The following is a 21,866-nucleotide window of genomic DNA, read 5'->3' on the forward strand; positions in this document are numbered from 1 at the left end:
CAGAGACAGGCCCCTACCCCATAGAGCTTACAATCTATGTTTTTTTGGTGCCTGAGGCACATGGAAATAAAGTGACACAAAGAGCCGACACTGGGTACTGAACCAGGTTCCCCTGCTTCAAACTCAGTGCCAGAGTTAGTGTCTTTACTCACTGAGCCACTCCTTTTCCCCGTGCTTAAAGTGTACTCCCTTGCCCCTACGTTGCCCCAGAGCTGCTGGAAGACCTTGATAGGAGAGGGCAGCCCAACTAACAATTTAGGTTACACAAAGTTACTCTACATTAAAGCTGCCTGGAAAACTTATTTTTTCTAACAGATTACCTAGTTTGTCTTATTTACCATGCACCTCCTTTTCAAAAACCAACATGAAATCATTCAACAACGGTGTAATTTTTTTTTTGTTTGGTCATAGTTTGTGCTTAACACCTTCAAGAAAGTAGATAATCATTTGTAATGGCTAAATCAGCAGAGACGGAGCAATTCATTTCACTTTGTTCTTGTGGTTTTTTTCCCCCCCCTAGGCGGAGCTTGAGGTTTACAGGACGTTCCTGTAAGTTTGCTCATTACAAACTGCTTGCCTCATGCCTATGTAGTATTTATAGTGAATGAATAAGTGTTGTAAAGACATTGCAGTGATTCTTGTTGCCTAAGCAAAGTCTGATTGTATGTGCTGTGGAGTAAGTACTACAGTGAAGGATGCAATGCAACCAGGACCTGGATTTTTACATGAGCTTTTTCCTGGGTGCTATGGGGCTCGTTTTCTTTGTTAGACAGATGACTGCTCCTGCTACTTATGGAAGACATGTAAGCTGCAATAATAAAAAAGCTTCTATCATGGTCCCTGCCAAGTATGGTTGGTTTATCCAGGAGCTTCCCTCATTCTTGGTGCCTCTCCTGGTTATATTATACAGTCAACACTGTAACTCTCCGGGCTGCATGATGCTCTTCTTCATGTTCTGCGGACACTATTTCCACAGGTAAGTTGTCATCCCATTTTTCATCATTTAAACTGTATATTTAAGTATTATTGGAAATTATTACAAAATAAAACAAAGATAAATCCACTGCTACTATTACTTCTTCAGACCTATAATGTGGTCTTTTTATTCGTATTATTTAATTGTTGGCTTCAGCAAGCATGCAGATAATTTTATGGAGTCTCAGTTACTATCTGCAGTACGTTGCCTTGCTGCTCGTATAATAATAATAATTATTATTATAATGCGTTTACATGGGAAACAAATTACTTCAAGCCCTTGCCTGTAGAAGCTGTTGTGCTTGATCTGTCAGGTAACATTTGTCTTTTGTTTGTAGTGTCTGTGTTCTGCTGCCTTGTGTAATATGAAAGCACTTTTATGACACTGGATCGTATTAGTGGCATCTTATAAAGTGCTAAACAAACGTCTTTCCAGCGTAACTATTTTAGAAGAGTAACAGTTTCTTGTTTGCTTTCTTTTTTATGCTGGAGCAACTCAGGGAAAACGACTGGCATTATTAGTATTGGTGAGAGTGTAAAAGAGGGCTGTTTTCTCATAAGGAATCATTGCTATGCCGACAGGAAAGATTTTCTGAACCAAAAAATGGAGTGCTAAAAACATGTTTTTTTATTTTCTGTGACATCGTTTTTTTGTTTTTGACCCCATACCTATTTCTTTTACATAGTTAAAATGCGTTAAATTAAAAGTATTTGAAAAAAAAAAATGTTTTTCTAAGAGGTTAACAGTTTTATGTGTATTAAATTATTTCTAAAGTGGATGTTCACAAGTGAAAAGTTGTTCTGTGTTATTGGGAGAGTATTTTGATTTCCTGTGTTATTTTCCCCCCTTAAACCATTTAATTCATTGTGTTGCATTTACAATTGAAAGGCACGTTATGCCGTGACGTATTTCTTCAAAGGCTAATAACATAACGATAAGTAATTTTTCTCCCGGAGCATTATGTTAAAAATAACAGTCGTTAGAATTATCACTATGTGTAACCCCCTTTCCCTAGGACCACGGGAGCTACGTATGCTGCTGTTCCTGTTGGCGTGCAGGAGGCCTAAGCCTCCGCTTCTGGGAGCCTGGGGTAATCTCTCTTTCCGTTCGGTGCAGCGCCTCCCCCTATGAGGGATCCCAGTAGCGTCAGAGTTTAATATAACTTATTTACTATAACATACTATAACAATAACACACCCACAATACAATATCACAATACAATGCCCAAACACAATACCCAGCACCCCGGTGTGGTTCCCCCAAAGTACTGGGGTGCCCTAGGCACCTAAACACCCGGTGTCCGTAGCACAGCCCCACCCAAAGAGTGAGGTAGGGCTACCCCTGAGTGGATCGTGTACTTACATACCTCCCTGGGCACTCCTGTACCCAGGTGTCGCAGTTGGTCAAAGGGTCAGTCAGGTCCCACGATGTGGGACATCCAACACTACTCCCCTCACTCCTTATGCGTCCACGTCATAGGAGAGCTCCAGCTGGAGGGTCTCACCTAAACTATCTATGGGCATGTGGCCTTGTCCCAGACTGCAGTACACTGTGTGACTGTCTGGTCACCAGTGCAATAGCACTGCTACCACTAACGGGGAAGCATCCCTATCTTGGGCCTATTCTGCAACACTTTTCTGGAGTGACTCAGGGCCTAGCTGAGGCCTAAGGGGCAAGACTAGGCCAAGTCCAGGAGGCACTGATCCTGGACACTACCTTTCCTCTTGCCACTCTCCATCCAACTGACGCGCGTGTCCTTAGCCCGCAGAGAATATCCTGGTTCCCCCTGCTCCTCCAGCCCTATTGGCTGGGAATCCCCATGTGGTGTCTCCCTCACTGAGGATCCTGGGACTTGTAGTCTCGCGCAGGGTCTTGCAGAGCCACTCTAAGATGGCCGCCGCACTATGCACACTGCGCATGCGCACCTCGCCATACTGCGCATGCACTAACTTAAAATGGCAACCTCCACCTCCCAATCCTGCACAGAGCTCCGGTACACTAACCGCCAGCTCCCCCACACCGGAGGCAGGAAAACGGTGACTCGACTACATCCTCCCCCTGGTGGAGAATCCAACGAGGGAAAAGGGAGACCAAAAAGCGCACCAGCACAAACGGAGCAGGAAGAAACCAGAACAAAAAAATGATTAAAAGGGCACTTTAATGTGGCAAAAGACCCATCCAATGCATTTCGAACGTCGCAGCAATGCAATGCATTTCGAACGACCCTGCTTGGGAACAACATGCTACCAATCTTATACAATGAAAAATGCATATCATACATACAGACGAGCCAACGAGTATTCTAAAACTTGCCTTAAACTAGCCAGGTACATGCTGGGCACATTTCAGTGACATTTCTGCAGAGGCTAATGGCCCATCGGAGTAACACAGCAGGGGTTCCTGGCAGTCCCATTCAGTTTGAATGGGACTGCCAGGGACCCCTGCTGTTAATCCGATGGGCCATTAGTCTGTCTGCAGAAATGTGTGAAATGTTGCAGCATGTACCCAGCATGTACCCAGCATGTACCTGGGTCATTTTGGAGATTGCCCCAGGTTTGTTTTAAAATAATCGTCGGCACTACAGTACAACTTAGCGGTACAATTAGCATCTAAAACAACATTGAACAATTCGTTGAGCATGGTCATTGCAGAAGCAAACCTGCTCTGAGAAAACTGCTGAAACTCATAGTGAGCTGCCCCTAACAAATCATATGCCATTCTCATTGGAGGGCGTCTCACTTTGATTCCTATGAGTCGCTTCTTCAATGTCTTCTTGGGTGAAGAGGCTACCATTGGCTTGAGGCCCTGGCCCTCTCATAGAATGTGAATTTGGAGCTTCATAGTCTTTAATAGGTACAAAACTCGGACTCCTTGGGTCAAGTATTCGGCGTGGTGAAGCCGCTGGGGAGGGTACATGGTGAGCAGGCCCTTTACCCGCTTCTTCTTCTAGTGGTGCCCACCAGTCTCCGTTTGGTGTAACAGAGGTTCTTTAAGGGATCTGTCTGAAACATCCTTGATAACTGCTGACAGGAAGTGTTGTCATCTTGTCCCGAGCTACCACTGACATTTTGCATCCTGGCAAATCCTGCCCTTACTCCCCTGACAGGAAGTAGCCTTTAAATAGCAGGCAGTTGCCCTTGGACTTTGCTCGTGCAAAGTACTTGTTACTTTGTCCTGTCTGATCTCTGCCTTGCCTTTGTTTTGCCTGCCTTGACCTAGGAACTGAACCTGACTACCCTTTGCCTGCCACCTACCTTGACCCCGGAACCGTACCTGACAACCTCTGCATCTCAGGCCTCTGATCCCAGTTCAAGGTCGGTGTATTACTCCCTACCTCTGCCCTGCGGGTCAGTATCCTGTCTTGCAGTCAGCAACGTTACATATTGCAAGAGCCACCCAATGGACGCCACAGAGGTAGCGAATGTCGTTTCCTGTCAGGGTCAGCTTCTGGGAACCCATGCCACCCATCTAGCTAGGAAGGAAGAGAAATCCGGCTGCACGGAAGTGATGTCATCTTTTCCGAAGCTACCACAGACATCTTGCTTCCTGGCAAATCCTGCCCTTACTCCCCTGACAGGAAGTAGTCTCTCTCTGGCCTTTAAATAGCAGGCAGTTGCCCTTGGACTTTGCAAAGTACTTGATAGCTTGTCCGATCTGAGCTCTGTCTTGCCTTTGTTTTGCCTGCTGCCTGTCTTGACCTATGAATTGAACCTAACTCGACCTCGGAACCGGACCTTTGCCTGGCTACCTTTTGCCTACCCTTTCCCTGCTGCCTGCCTCGACCCCGGAGCCATACCTGACTACCCCTGCATCCCAGGCCTCTGATCCCAGTCCAAGGTCGGTGTATTACTCCCTACCTCTGCCGTGTGGGTCCATATCCTGTCTTGCAGTCAGACCACAGTACACCGTGTGGCCGTCCGGACACCAGTGCAACAGCACTGCTACCACTAACAGGGAAGCGTCCCTATCTGGGCCTTCCCTGCAACACTTTTCTGGATTAACTCAGGGCCTAGCTGGGGCCTCAGGGGCAAGACAAGGCCTGGTGCAGGAGGCACTGCTTCCTGGACACTACCTACCCTCTTGCCGTCCTCCATCCTACTGACGTGCGTGTCCTTAGCCCGCGGAGGATATCCTGGTTTCCCCTGCTCCTCCAGCCCTATTGGCTGGGACTCTCCATGTGGTGTCTCCCTCCCTGAGGATCCTGGGACTTGTAGTCCCGCGCGGTGTCTTGCGGAGCCACTCTAAGATGGCCGCCGCACTATGCACACTGCACATGCCACCTCGCCATACTTCGCATGCACTAACTTAAAATGGCTGCCCCCATCTCCCAATCCTGCGCGGAGCTTCGGTACACTAACCGCCAGCTCCCACACACCGGAGGCATGAAAAGGGGGACTCCGCAACATATCCAAAACGAGGCGGTTACTCTAACAGCACATATCCACAATGGCCTATTAAGTTTAACACAGTGAGGTCATACCAATCATGGCATTACTCACATCCAGACACTGAAATACGGGGGTTACAGAGTCTGAATGGGTATGCGGATAGGTAGAACTGAACTAAAATAGCGTTATTTTCCTCATTATGTCCCTCTACTTCCTCTTTTTTTAACGTTAGTTAAACACATATCGGGATCTAGATGGGAGTACTCAAATTCACGTAAATAAAAGCGAACGCAATATTAGCTTTGTGTATATGTGTGTTAACCTCAGGGGAAATAACTTCAGTTACTCTTTTAGGAAACGTCGTTATGAGCCCTGATTTATTGAAACCATATGGATCTGGCCCTTAGAAAGATAGATTCGTAGATAGATGTATGTATGTATATTGTGTATACACATACATTGTGTATATGTATATATATGTATACACATACACACTCCACCAGACTGATGAAATAGACACAGCACTGCAAGTCAAGAGCAGGGCTCTCACCGAAGAGTACAGTTAATGTAAGCTAAAGTGCATACTATCCATAAAATAGTACACAAATCAAAGGAAGGACAGGCACTCCAATCTGCAGCAAATGTGACTGTGAAATAGCTTGGATGTGCAGGTGATTCAGGAAGCACAGGTACATGTAAAAAGAAAACATACAGATGATTGTGCAATATGTTTTGAAGTGAATTCAATAAGAGAATATCTTCACTAATCCAAAGGAATTTGTACTCACAAATTTCTCAGTATTATGGTGCATATAAAGGTTTCTTTGCAATGCAGTTGTGTGGTATCAATGCTGTCATCACACCTAGGAACAACATGTATAGGAACCCTCGTGGAATGGAACAAGAAAGGCGGACATACTGTAGTATAGACTGATAAAAAAACTTTTATCTGCAGTTAGTATATAGTAAAACCCCTCACATGGTATTAGATCAATTTGCGCATTTAGATCATAAGATCAACGCCGACAGTTGAAACTTTGGCCCGGTCTCTCTGCTCCGGTACACTGTAGCACCCACGCCGTCCGTCCTCGCACGGGAAAACGGGAAGCGGCTGTAGACGAGCAGGTAACACTGCGTGAAGCTTCCCACTCGATCGTCGCTGGATACACTCAACGCGTTTCACCTTTCAAAAGGTTTCATCAGGAATAGCTTGTAGGCTCCTTGAAGCAGGTCCTTAACTACGTGTACTGTACCAGTGTATGTAATTGTGGTAATTGTATGGTTATTGTCTTCCCACCCAATTGTAGTACACTGTAAAATATGTTGGTGCATTATAAATAAATGATTATAATAATACAGTACTGTCAGCCTGAGTCCAGATCATTATGAGATGTTTATTCAGTCCTGGGTTTTTTTTTAACTCTAATCATGGTGCATTCTTTTGTATGCTTGCCCTGAATTTGTATGTGAAACAGAGACTGCACTACAATCTTATAATGACCTATGGAGTGGGGCAAGTCCCATAGACTTTTGAGGTGTTTTTTCTTAGTGGTGCATTTTTTGTTAAAATGCCATTGTAATTTGGTCTAGAAACATAAAATCTCAGTGAATTGAGTCGTTTAAATTTGTTATCTTTTGAGCCTTTGCTGCCATCAGTTCTCTTAGGTCTTAAATTACATTTCCTTCCTTAAATCACATTTCCACCCTTAAGGACCAATCAGTTTTTGTTATTCCCAGAAAGAAGTGTCCTAAAAATACAGGTTGGAAGATTCTGATTTCAAGAATGTGCTGCTTGTGTGCTGTTAAAACTTTATAAATTCTAAGTTATGCAGCGACGGACTGCGGGCAAAATGCAAAACATGCTGCTAGATGTTGCTTTTGGGAGTTGGGATGAGAAAAAACTTGTCGGGTTTTTTTTTTTATTAGTACACTATTTTTCATAACAAAAATGTTACATCATATACATTTTCCATACAAGCAGAAACAATGTCAAGTATATGTATATCTCCATATCTAATGACTGTTTACACAAACATTACATTATATATAAAATTATACAAAATTGAATCATACACATACAGAAATGCTGTTCGTATTCAAGTTGTGTCATGTTATGGAATATGACATTGATTCTGCCCACAATTACATTATGAAGAGAGTTGTGCAAATCTCTTGCATTTCACAGTTAGGTTTGTGAAAAAAAATTCTATGTTTTTTTCAATTTTTGCTGAAGTTTCGGAAAGAATTTCCTTGCTCTGGTGTTTCACAGAAAGTTGCCATAGACACAAATTCCCGACAAATTCTGTGTCTTTTTTTTCAAATGTATGCAAAAATGCCATGTATAAATGGACATATGACCCAGTGCCATTCTCACAGTAACCAAAATGTAACCAAATTTTATAGGCACAATTTATCTGGCAAATCTCTAATGCATAAAGAGATGCCAATGCTTGAGCAAATATTTGCTAATATTGCCGACTACATTTTTGTGAGCAGCTAAAGTCCAAGTTTGTTCAGTTTTTTTAAAATGTGTACTAAAGTTTTGCACATCCCTAATGATTCATTTCAGAAGTGTTACATTTTGCTAAAACTGTGGCTAATGTGTGAACCAATATAACAGTAAAAAAATAGAAATCACATACAAGCCCATATACACTAAATTAATTTAGTAACGCCTATCCACTAAAGACAAAAACATAACATTAACCCAGTGTAATTACATTTTTTCCACCAGTTTTAATGATATGCAAAAGAGGTGTTCCTCTAACATCGTATTTTCGCAAAAGGCTGGTCAAGTAGAAGCTGCTGACCAAGCAATATCCTACATGTGTGTTTTCTTTAAATAAATCAGTTCTGTAATAAGAATAAATACTTGTAGCATTTTTTTAAAAACAACTCTGAATGACAATTTGAATGTATTGTAATGTAACAAGCATTTTTGTTTCTATTGCAACCATTTACAAAGTCACATCCCCTTGCTCTTCTGAAACATGCTTGGCACACCCATTTTTGAGCCCTGCCCCTCTCTAGCAGTGCACTATTTGTATCTAGTGACTGCCTGGTCACATGATCTTCCCCACAGAACTTTGCATCTATGGTCCTCTTCTGCTGCACTGACAGCCATTTAGTGAAAACCTGAGCCGAATCTTCACCGATCGATCACAGGAGAACGGATCGATCAGCAACTTAGCTAATCACTTATCATTGTGTGGATTGTATTGATGCACATATTAAAGGGAAAACATTTTTTTTTTAAATGGCAGCTTGGACTGCTGCTTTCATGCAGGGAATTAGAGATCGATTATTTAATTGGAGAGGGGGGGGAGAGGGAGAGAGAGAGAGGGGGAGAGAGAGAGAGAGAGAGAGAGAGGGGGGAGGGAGAGAGAGGGGGGAGAGAGACAGAGAGGGGGGAGAGGGAGAGAGAGAGGGGGGGAGAGGGAGAGAGAGAGAGAGAGAGAGAGAGAGAGAGAGAGAGAGAGAGAGAGGGGGGGGGGGGGGGAGAGAGAGAGAGAGAGGGGGGGGGGGAGAGAGAGAGGGGGGGGAGAGAGAGAGCTGACATAGCTGGTAAATATGCAATGTCAAATAAGTATGTATGTATATTTCTCTAAGGATGTTTGTGTCTCCCCCTGTGATAGGCTGTACGGCCTGCCACTCGCCCAGGGACAGACAGTGATGCTGTACATTCTGTGTATTGAGTGCATATTGGCTGTGTAATATCTTATGTGTCATATGAAGTGTCTGTGGAGTTCAAATTGGAGGTGAAGAATACAAGAACTGGACTCTGCTCTTCATCATCAACATTGCAACTGTGAGAACTTGGCTTTCTAAATGCTCTGCTAATTTTTTATAGGCTAACTTTTTATGCTGCTGTGTAACATTCAGTAATACACTGCCCTATGAGGTCTCATTTATACACCTGCTCTTTCACCTCATACTCCTCATTTCCTCCAATACCTGGAACTCTCTCCTCCTACCTCTCTCCCTGCATCTCATTATGCCCTCCCTATTGCTTTTTTCTGTTTGACGTTTCCTCACCCTTTGTAAACTTTTCTGTTTTCTCCACCTGCCCCGCTCTCCTATGTATATCTTTTCCTTTCTCCTTCCCTCCACCTATGCCTGTGCCCATACACTGCACCACTATTTACACACCCCTCAATAAATAAAACGCACCACCGTAAATCCTTTCTCATCTCCTCTTTCCATCTCTGTACTACAGTACTCCTTGCTGCTGGGGATATCGCTCCTAATTCTGGACCAGCCATATTCACACCTAGTGCAATGTAGGTTGGTGCAACGCACAGCAAAAAAAGGTGATGGCAGGTCTGGCAATCTAGACCTTAAATCTCAGGGTTGGTGTGTTTTTTCCCCATTCCTCTTCCCTTCTTCATTCACAACCCCCCCCCCTCCTTTCCCTCCCTTTCCCCCCCCCCTTTTTCCCTTCTCTTCCCCTCTCTTTCCTTCCCTCTCCCGCCTCCCTCCTTCTTCTCCCTTCTCTTTCCCCTTTTTCCTCCTTTTCCCTCCCTTTTTCCTTTCACCCCCCCCCCCCCTCAGTGGGGCATGTCAATGGGTGTCTGTATAGGTTTATGAGGCATTCCCATGGACATCCCCATTGTGTGGGTGGTCACACCTTATTTTCAATATGTTCAAGATTCACTTAGAGCATGTTGGCGCATGCGCGAGTACTTAGGACCTTATTGGCATCAATCCGCGAGATCTGAGTCTGTTTATTGAGAAATATCGATCTGCGCATGCGCAGAAAAACGTGGCTTGCTTGAGGCGCATCTCGCGAGATTTTGCCCTCCATTGCCCTGCGGTGCGTGTCACCGAGCAGGTGGGTTTGGAGGCTCTTTTTCTCGCAGTGTGAACAGGTATTCAGCCGCTTTTATATGATGCTCACACAGCTATATGTTATATCCTTAATTAACATGAGGTTACCAATTAGTGATTTGGGCGCCAAATCGGCAGACTGTCCCTATATATAGGGTGATGTATACCATGTTAACACACTTCTTGATAAAGTGCAATTTACCTGCACGAAACGCGTAGAAGGTTGCAGCCTTCCGTTTTTTATGTCCCTGCAATAAAGAAATATCTTGCCAGACCTGCCATCACCTTTTTTTGCTGTGCGTTGCACCAACCTACATTGCACTGGATTTCTCCCCATTGGCAACAGCACGCAGACTGAGAGGAGCCCTGGTGACATTCATTCGTGAGTACTTACCTGGGGCCAGCCCAATGAGGTTAGGGGGGTGTTTTTGTGCATCTACCCCTGCGTTCAGGGTAACTGGAACCCTTTCAAAGGTTTAATATAGTATTCATGTCCCAGAAGTGTTCCTCTCACATTACAACCTGATGGGATTTCATGCTTGAGCACCACATTACCTTCACTGTATGCATATTCACACCTAGTCTGTCTCACGCCTCCATGCCACCTCCTTCCCTGCTAATGGTGTTAACCCATCTAATTTAATACCGACCAACCTAAAAACTCACCTCTCACAAGAAACTTCCTAATAGCTTGCACTCATGCCTACTCTCCTACACCCACAGTCGCTCCTACCAACCATTGCGGCCAAGCCCTGCCATCTACTGCACTTAATCTCCCAACATACCACTTATATTGTAAGCTCTCCGGGGCAGGGATTTCCTATTGTCTGACTTTGCTGCTCTTATTGTATTATTATAATTCCCTGTACTGTATTGTCTTTTTAAGTGCTGAGTACACTGTCAGTGCTATATAGTAAAGTTACAATACATACTTCTCTGTTATAGACTGAGGGGCCTCTCACTCATTCAGGAAACACGGGGGGATTTTAATGGCAGTCGAGACAGCAAGGAGAGGAGACAGATGAGATGGGTAGGAGAGGAGGAAATGTAGTATACACAGAGAGGAGTAGACGGTAAGGTAGGGAGTGCAAAGAGAGGGGAGGAGAGAGTGCAAAGAGGAGCAGGGCATGATAGAGGGGGGAGGAGAGACAGCAACGAGGGGGAGAGGAGACAGAGAGACAGCAGAGAGCAGTGTGCACATGGGAGAGGAGAGACAGCAAGGTGAGTAGGAGTTGGAAACAGAGAGACAACAAAGAGAGGAGGAGACAGATGAGTAGGAGAAGAGGGAGTGCACAGACAAGAGAAGATACAGTAAGGCAGGGAGTGCAAAGAAGGGCTGAGAGAGTGCAAAAAGGAGCAGGGTGTGATGCAGGAGAGAGTAAGGTGGGGAAGAGGGGACAAGAGACAGCAAGGTATTACAGGGAGGGGTGAAAACAAAGAGTAATGTTTAATAACCTTTCAGATCGCCTAGATCGGCATATGTTACGCCAGAGAGTGCAAAAAAGGGAGGAGTTAGTGCAAAAAGGAGTAGGGCATGATGGAGGATGGAGGGGAGGAGAGACAGCAAGGAGAAGAGGAGATAGAGAGAGAGACAGTAAGGAGGGGAGGAGAAAGAAAGATGATGAGGAGGGAATGGAGAGCAGTGTGCATATCGGACAGGAGGGAGTGCAAAGAGAGGGGAGGAGAGAGCAAGGTAATTAGGAGGAGGAAACAGACAGCAAGGAGAAGAGGAGATAGACGAGATGAGCAGGAGGGGAGTGTAACGGTTGTGCTCGCCACAAACCTGGACCAGACCACGAGGCTGAGGTTGGGATAGGTAAACACCGACCTGAGACCGCGAAGCCTGGTCTGGATTGCAGATTCCGTCGTGGGTAGCCGGGTCAGGGTTGGAGAAGACAGGGTAAAGTTGTCCAGGCTCGGGTCAAGGCAGGTGGCACAAGATTGAAGGTCGAGGTCACAGGCTAGAGATGGCACCAGGAAGGCTTCAGCGCAAGGGAAGGTCTCCGGAACAGAGCAGCTACAGCGTAGGGGATCCAGCGTAGATGCTCCAGCATGGGAGATCCTCAGTAACAAGGAAGACTTCAGCGTAGAGCTTTAGCGCAAGGGAGGTGCAAAGAAGAGCAGGGCATGCTGGAGAAGGGAGGGGAGGAGAGAGCAAGGTGAGGAGACAGAGTGGGCGGAAGGAAAGGGATGACGAGGAGGGAATGGAGAGCAGTGTGCACATAGGGCTGGAAGGAGTGAAAAGAGATGGGAGTAGAGACAGTAGTGAGTAGAAGGAGGAAACAGAGATACAGCATGGAGAAGAGGAGACACCTGAGATTAGTACTGTTGGAGAGGAGGGACTGTAGTGTGCACAGAGAGGACCAGACACAGTAAGGCAAGGAGTGCAAGAGAGGAGAGGAGGGAGTGTAAAAATGAGCAGGACATGATAGAGGAGAGAGTGATGTGGGGAAGAAGGGACAAGACATCAAGGCATTACAGGGAGGGGTGAAAACAAAGAGTAATATTTAATTAATAATCTTTCAGATCTCCTAGATCTGCATATTTTATGCTGGGTACAGCTAATCAGGTATATTAATCATGTAGTAGTCACATTGATTATGAAAGCCTGCACTGACTATTTATTTATTTTATTTATTTATTTATAAAATGTTTTACCAGGAAGTAATACATTGAGAGTTACCTCTCGTTTTCAAGTATGTGCTGGACATAGTTAATCTGACAAATAATACATGGTTACAAATACAGTTACATAAATGAACAGGGTTTACATTATATACAATACATTGCATGCACAGTTAGAGAAAATGTATATTATAGGCGTATGTAACAGTTACAGACTAGATTAAAATGTGAGACAGCTTTAGTTTTGAAAGAACTTAAACTGGTGGTGGATGTGAGAGTCTCCGGTAGACTGTCACACTTTTGGGGTGCACGGTAAGAGAAGGAGCGGCCGGATACTTTGTTGAGCCTTGGGACCATGAACAGTCTTTTGGAGTCTGATCTCAGGTGATAAGTGCTGCATGTGGTAGGGGTGAGGAGCTTGTTCAGATAGATGAGTAGCTTGCCCAGAAAGTATTTGAAGGCAAGACAGGAGAGATTAACTTTGTGCCTAGACTCAACTGATGACCAATCTAGTTCTTTGAGCATTTTGCAGTGATGTGTGTTGTAGTTGCATTGGAGAACGACTATGCCTTCATGACCACTGTTTCTAATAAAAGCGTTAATATAAGCGTTAATATAAGCAGCTAATTTTCTTCCACATATGTCAAATATAAATGTAGCTACTGTACTGCACCGACACACTTTATTCGAGCAAATACCCAGTATGTACCTGGCAGATACCTGGAATGCGCCGCTCCTCACCTCTGACAAGCCCCGTTGTGTTTGCCTTCCCAGCCTGGGTTCATGCCTGGCTGACGGGCGGCTGATCTGTTAATGATAATGATTAGGATTTAATAGGCTGCAATGCTTCGCGTGTCTACCAGATGGCATAAATTCATGAATTGTAATGCAGTATATATATATATACTGTGCAGTATTGCAGCCAGCGGGAATAAAATGCTTCAATCTCTGCCTGGAAAATAACGCAATGCACTCGGGCAGAAAACAGTCACAAACCTCAATACACCCGGGTATACCCGAATTCGTGGGACTAGCCGAGCTCGAATAAAGTGTGTCGCCAGTGTATGTGGTATATTTATGACATCTTTTACAGTCAAGCGGGCCTCTCTGGACTTTTAGGCTAAAATAAATACAGGCTTAGCGAGGGATACCTGTTTGTTTTTTCGGTATCCTTGTTTATAAGCTATATTCTTTTAAAATACATAATACTGTAACTCCAAGTGGAAGATTCTTCAGGTCAGCAGACTCTTTGTAGACCCTCATATGAAGAAACACAAATGCAAAGGATATAGTGCATTAACATTTACTTTAAGATGACAAACAACACAGAGGGGATGGTAACACACTCACACTCTCCCCTCTGGTAAGTAAACAGAAGTGACTTTGGGCGCACTCCAACCCTTCTCCTTAGATAACAGCACCCGATGCGACCGCTCCACTTCTCAGTCAGGAACAGACCGCGATTGCCTCTGCCAGCGTCTCTCACCCGCAGTGGGGGCACTCTGCCGCGTCACGGCCGTCTCAGCAGTCTCCTTCTAATCAGGGCTTCTCAGGAGATTGGGTACAGTGGCCTCAAGACATCAAAAAAGGCCCAGCATGTTTCATCCCACCGGACTTCATCTGGGGTCATGTATAATGCTAACTTTAACGCACTTATATACCAAACGAGGCATCAGAAATAAAGCCAACTCAGCTGGATCCTACATAGTGAGCCAGTGATTAGCAGATATGGTAATGCTTGTTCTAATTAGCAAAACCTGAGCTGGAATACACCAGACACCTCCCTACTTGAATGCCTAATTAGTATGCACTAAGACAAGTTATGCAGTAAGCTAATATATGTTTTTAAAGGACATACAAATCTTTAATATTTAAAATACAATTAAACAATCAGCTTACAAAAACACAATATACTATAAAATAAAAAAGGATTTTATCATGGACTGTATGCAGTAACAGAGAAGTTTATACAATTGATATAAAATATTGTATTATTAAACAAATGCTAAAACCCCTGTCTCATCCTACACATAATAATCATTCCAAAATTAAAAAAAGGATGTGCGGAGAATGCTGAAACACATAAACAGCATGGATTAGTAAAAAACAACAAGGGTTAAAAAAGACAACTCATAATAAAGCTACTCAATACTTAACCGATGATTCAATGACAGCAATGATATTGGACTGGGACAATTGTATAAAAAGGACTACATCAAAAAAGATTACATCAAAAAAGATGAATAACTAAAAATTAAATTATAAATATATAAAGTGAGGCTATAAAAAACATATATAAAATCTAATAAAAAAGTTAATAAATAGGCTAATAAAAATAGCTAAATAAAAAGCTAACAAAGCCAAAAAAAAAGGCGCTATAGTAGGGAATGAACTTAAAAAGGGGAAATGAAAGATAAAACATTGAACCATCACTTGAGGAATGCATTGATATCAAATTCAACGTTCAGACCCAGAGGTTTCAAAGGTTTTAACTTGTAAATCCAGAGGCTTTCTTTCTGGGAAATAGTTTGCACTCTATTTCCACCACGCCAATGTCTTGGAACAAATTCTATTCCAATAAACCTAAGACCCCCCAAGTCTGAACCATGATGATTTTTTAAATGTAATGATACATTGTGTGACTCCAAGCCCTTCTTTATATTCCTCACGTGTTCTAACATCCTGGTTTTTAGTTTTCTTGTGGTGCGGCCCACATACTGTAGACCGCACGGACATTCTAAAGGTACACCACAAAATCAGTGCTGCAGTTTATTAAGCTGGAAATTGTAAAAATCTCACCCGTATGTTTAGAGGTGAAATCCTTACTTTTATTGATGCCAAATTTCCATGCTGTGCAATCTGTACATGTGAAAAATCCCAAAGGATTTCCCTCCAACCATGTTGTCTGTTGCCCTATAACTGGTTTTTCACGCTTAGTTCTTAAAGCGCTAGGGGCCAATTTATCTTTTAGATTGGCAGCTCTTGTAAAAACAAGTTGAGGTTTGTCAGGCAGGATCTCTTTCAAAATATGGTCCTGTTGTATAATCGGCCAGTGTTTTTCAATAATCCTCCTTACCTCATATGATTTATAATTGTATTGAGTTATAAAGGGGATGACATTTTGCATATCTTTAACTCTCTTTTTGGGCGGTAATAGATCTCTCCTATTCGTATTAGGAGAAGGGTTGAAGTGCGTCCGAAGTCACTTCTTGTTTACTTACCAGCGGGGAGAGTGTGAGTGTGTTACCATCCCCTCTGTGTTGTTTGTCATCTTAAAGTAAATGTTAATGCACTATATCCTTTGCATTTGTGTTTCTTCATATGAGGGTCTACAAAGAGTCTGCTGACCTGGAGAATCTTCTACTTGAAGTTACAATATTATGTGGTTTTTAGTGCTAACTAACACTGGGTTTATTTGCACATATTAACTGTTTTATGACTTTGCGCCATGAACATGTTTTGTTTAGGTTTTTTAATTTGCGGTTTTGGGGAAAAGCACTGGTGTTTAGGCTGCAGCTTGAGTATATCACAATATTTGTTGCGCTTTATTATAGTTTTCTCACTGTCTTTACCTTGTTAATAGCTGCACTTATATTATTGATATTAGCACAGTATTGGTGTTTTATATGCACTTGTATTGTATTTATAAATCACAGATTGTTTTATTGGGTATTGCACGTTTTTTTATCACTATATATTATATTCAGTGTACATTGTTTTGCATTGATAAGATGGAAGATCAATACACTTCACTGTTCTCCAAAAGGACTAGTAGGAATGTTAATTTAGAATGAATTTTCTCAAATGATTCAGACTCTTTTAAGGAGAGGGACATGGATTGTGTGAATGAGAGTTTAGGTGTATTAGAGAAGTTATTAATTACAGAATCTGAACGTATCCCATGTGGTCTTAGACTTTTAAAGCAGCCCACTTTTGATTTAGATGATGGGATTTTTTTGGGAGCATGGAATAAGATACTAGATAATTGCTCATTTGAGTCAATGAGATTTATCATAACCCACCACAGAGGGACAGTGAACAGAATTGACAGTAAAGTCAATGAGTTAAAAGAGACTTTAGAGCCCTTTGTTGATTCTGAGCAATATATAACACGGGACAAAGAAATACAATCTAAGATTGAAAGTCTAGAAGATAGTATTAAGAGGATTAAACGCAAAATTTTTAGACGGGATAAAGAGGATTACATTAAAAATCAAGTGAGATGTTGGTCGAAATTTAATCTTCAAAGTGATCCTGAATCTCAGACTTTCAAAGGTGTTGAAATACAGGATGCCCCCACGCTGTGCTGAAACTGTAATACAACAGAAGAAGGACAGGGTGGTACATACACCAATTAATAAATCTACAGTAGGTATATTAATAAGACACGAGAAACAGTAGGAAAAAGCAGGCACCAATAACTCAGGAAACAAAAAATAAATGAAGGATATCCAAGGGAGCGTGTGCCCATTAAAAAATAAATTTTATGGAAACTACAAAAATAACAGCAGCATTACGGGGTGCAGGGCCCCCCACCAACGCGTTTCGAGCGCAAGCTCTTTTTCAAGGTGACTAAAAGGTACTCACCTAGCTGTTTAAATACCTCCCAGAAGCGCGCCGCTGTCCACTCGCCGCTCACTTCCTGAAAGTCTCAGTAGTGACGTTGGCGCGATGACGTCAGTGCGCAAAGTGGGGAATACAAAAAACACAAACTTTATTAACAACCATACAAAAAGACAATTATAATACTAGAATTACAGATACGATACCTGGTATATCTTTCAACTGTGAAAAACACTGGAAAAGAAGACAAAATTCATAATTAAAAAGAAACATCATAAAAAAGACTATGAATTTACTATTAAAAGAAAGAACATACCTATCAAACGGATGGACTAGATAGTAAATATATTAGTGCATATCATTACACAATGGTATAAATAAAAGTTGTTATAGAAATGCACATAAACCAATAAAATTATATCAGGGGTATGGAAGATGGGATAGAAGACAGGAGAAAGGTTTTAACAAAAATAAGAGTTTTTAAACATTTTAACAACCCGCCCAGGTTTGATTTAAGACCAAAACAGAGGTGGGGTGAGGGGGATTTTAGAGGATATCAAGAACACCATATTAATTCGAAGTACCCAAAACCACATTTTCTTGGGACCAAAGATAAGAGTGATATGGGTAGAAAGATTTCTGAATCCTCTGTTTTTTTAGGGAAGGGCGAAATCCAGAGACTAAACTCTTGCGAGGAAGAGCAGAAAGAAAAATTGTTTTCCAAAAAACGCTTTTCACCTCTGAGAGAAGTGTCTCAAATAGCATCCCCGCTGAGGCGCAAAAGAGGCAGCGAAGATGCATTAGAGGGGGAAGTAGGCAACATAAACAAAAAGAAGAAATAGCTACACCGACAGTTATTTTTAATTTAAGTGACACCACATTAACAGTTGATCAAACTGCAGTACTTAGTAAGGGATTAAATGTTGCACCATCACATGGACCCAACACATTTAAGCTGTTTATTGATGCCAGAACATTTTTGCGGAAGCTGACACTTAAGAGATATTTTCATAAACAGATAGTGGAACCTTTCCAAGATGATGTAGAGAGAGAGATAGGGGTGGAAAAGGATAAGTTTATACATTCAAAACTTAAGCCTACTTCCACCTTCTTTCTCTACCATTGCAAAGGAAATTTTGTGGATACTTTCCACCAGATGGTAGTCAGCAACTTTGAAAAAATGTTTGTGAAGTCTAAGCATGAGGAGAAAAGAAAATTCAATCTAAGAGAAAATCAGGCATTGAAGGAATCACAATCCAACAAAGATATAATAATTAAACAGGCTGATAAGGGTGGGGGGACTGTAATAATGAATATCCAAGATTATTTACAAGAAGCTCAAAGAATTTTGGGGGACGTTTCAACGTATCAGGTCCTCAGGAGCGACCCCACCTTAGCATTTAAAAAGAAATAAGAAACTCTTCTTTCTGAAGGACAAGATTTGGGCATTTTGACCAACTTTGAATTTAATTATCTTTTCAATAGATTTCCTAAGTTACCCATTTTTTATTTTATCCCAAAGATTCATAAAAGTTTACAGAATCCTCCAGGGAGACCTATAATCTCCGGGATTGGTTCCCTCTCCCAAAATTTGTCGGAGTATATACATCTGTATCTACAGAAGTATGTGGTCAAACTGCCTCCCTATATTAGAGATACTATGTGTATAATAAACTTGCTGGATCAGATGGAATGGCAGGATGACTACTACTTTGTGACCTGTGATGTTACTGCTCTCTATACAAGCATTAACCATATGCAAGGTATAGCGCCAGTAAAAGAGTTTCTCCAGCGGGATAAGGATATGGCAACTGAACAAGCGGATTTCATTATCAAAGGTATAGAATATATTTTAACCAACAATTATTTTTGGTTCAATGACCGCTATTATTTACAAATTTGTGGTACGGCCATGGGGACAAGATTTGCCCTGAGCTATGCCAACCTATTCATGGGCCTATGGGAGGAGAGGCATGTGTGGGTTGATAATGAACTCGCGGCGGGTCTGGTCCTCCGGCACAGATTTATTGATGATATTACTTTTGTCTGGAAGGGGGAGCAGTTCACAGCTTTGGATTTTATTGCTAGTTTAAATTGTAATAATTTGAACCTTAAGTTCACTCATAATATCAGTAGGCATGAGATCCAATTTTTGGATCTCAATATTTTTATTCAGGATGATAGAGTGAACTGTAAGACCCACTTCAAGTCAGTGGACTGCAATACGTACCTACATAACAACAGTTGCCATTTGAATAGATGGTTAAACAATATCCCCAAAGGACAAATAAGTAGGATCAGAAGGAATTGCACCTCTGATCAGACTTATTTGGAAGAGGCCAACATCCTTAAAGAGAGATTCTTGGAGAAAAGTTATGATTCTAAAACATTGGATAAGGTGATAGAAGGGGTAACTAATACGAATAGGAGAGATCTATTACAGCCCAAAAAGAGAGTTAAAGATATGCAAAATGTCATCCCCTTTATAACTCAATACAATTATAAATCATATGAGGTAAGGAGGATTATTGAAAAACACTGGCCAATTATACAACAGGACCATATTTTGAAAGAGATCCTGCCTGACAAACCTCAACTTGTTTTTACAAGAGCTGCCAATCTAAAAGATAAGTTGGCCCCTAGCGCTTTAAGAACTAAGCGTGAAAAAATAGTTATAGGGCAACAGACAACATGGTTGGAGGGAAATCCTTTGGGATTTTTCACATGTACAGATTGCACAGCATGGAAATTTGGCATCAATAAAAGTAAGGATTTCACCTCTAAACACACGGGTGAGATTTTTACAATTTCCAGCTTAATAAACTGCAGCACTGATTTTGTGGTGTACCTTTAGAATGTCCGTGCGGTCTACAGTATGTGGGCCGCACCACAAGAAAACTAAAAACCAGGATGTTAGAACACGTGAGGAATATAAAGAAGGGCTTGGAGTCACACAATGTATCATTACATTTAAAAAATCATCATGGTTCAGACCCAGGGGGTCTTAAGTTTATTGGAATAGAATTTGTTCCAAGACATTGGCGTGGTGGAAATAGAGTGCAAACTATTTCCCAGAAAGAAAGCCTTTGGATTTACAAGTTAAAAACTTTGAAACCTCTGGGTCTGAACGTTGAATTTGACATCAATGCATTCCTCAAGTGATGGTTCAATGTTTTATCTTTCATTTCCCCTTTTTAAGTCCATTCCGTACTATGGCACCTTTTTTTTTAGCATTGGTAGCTTTTTATTTAGCTATTTTTATTAGCCTATGTATTAGCTTTTTATTAGATTTTATATATATTTTTTATAGCCTCACTTTAAATATTTATAATTTAATTTTTAGTTATTCATCTTTTTTGATGTAATCTTTTTTGATGTAGTCCTTTTTATACAATTGTCCCGGTCCAATATCATTGCTGTCATCAGTGAAGAGTTTGAGTAGCTTTATTATGAGTTGTCTGTTTTTAACCCTTGTTGTTTTTTACTAATCCATGCTGTTTATGTGTTTCAGCATTCTCTGCACATCCTTTTTTTTTTTTAAATTTTGGAATGATTATTATGTGTAGGATGAGACAGGGTTTTCAGCATTTGTTTAATAATACAATATTTTATATCAATTGTGCTGTTATCTAAGGAGAAGGGTTGAAGTCACTTCTTGTTTACTTACCAGCGGGGATAGTGTGAGTGTGTTACCATCCCCTCTGTGTTGTTTGTCATCTTAAAGTAATTGTTAATGCACTATATCCTTGCATTTGTGTTTCTTCATATGAGGGTCTACAAAGAGTCTGCTGACCTGGAGAATCTTCTAATTGGAGTTACAGTATTATGTGTTTTTCAGTGCTAACTAACATTGGGATTATTTGCACATATTAACTGTTTTATCACTTTGCGCCATGAACACTGTTTTGTTTAGGTTTTTTAATTTGCAGTTTTGGGGAAAACCGCTTGTGTTTAGGATGCGGCTTGAGTATATCACAATATTTGTTGAGCTTTATTATAGTTTATTCACTGAGTAAAGACACTAAGAAAAAAGCTGCTCAAAGCTCAAAACGGAGAGCAGAGGGATATATATAATAAAGTCAATGATACATTGGACAACTCTGGTTGAACATGAGGGAAAATTCAAACGTGGGATTCAGCATATGTTGCTTGGAGAAGTGACCATAGACAGAAATGTGCAGAGTGGGAGTTCAAATGGACAACGCTACCTGGGATAAGCATATAACAGAGGAAAAGTATGTTACCTCTGTTGATCCCGTAGTGTAGCACTCCGTTAGCACTGCATATCTGTCCGGTCCGGTCTTGAGCGTAGGCGTCGTAGACTCCGAATCTGCTGCTGCTTCCTTCTCTCAAACCGTGTGGAGCTCCCGAGTGCCGGTGGTATGTGCACCCACTTCCGGTCCATCCGTGAACACTCTCCTCACTCTGCAGGTTCCGCGAGTGATGTAGGTGTAGCCCCGAGGTAAATTTGAACTTTCTGGCCCCCC

The 21,866-nt window shown here is 41.9% G+C and overlaps 1 protein-coding gene across 2 annotated transcripts in view; it reads left to right on the forward strand.

Annotated features, from left to right (window-relative positions):
* The first annotated feature begins 512 nt into the window (after positions 1-512).
* SRD5A2 (steroid 5 alpha-reductase 2) overlaps positions 513-21,866 on the forward strand; it is a 151,789-nt gene continuing 130,435 nt past the window's right edge. Inside the window, exon 1 of one of the 2 annotated variants that reach the window (XM_075597068.1) lies at positions 513-976. In XM_075597068.1, the coding sequence (XP_075453183.1) occupies positions 696-976 (281 nt within the window). In that variant the 5' untranslated portion in view covers positions 513-695. The remainder of the gene's footprint in view (positions 977-21,866) is intronic. The other variant, XM_075597066.1, reaches the window with a different exon arrangement.

The sequence above is a fragment of the Ascaphus truei genome, chromosome 4 (genome assembly GCF_040206685.1).
Source record: "Ascaphus truei isolate aAscTru1 chromosome 4, aAscTru1.hap1, whole genome shotgun sequence".
Lineage (NCBI taxonomy): Eukaryota > Metazoa > Chordata > Amphibia > Anura > Ascaphidae > Ascaphus > Ascaphus truei.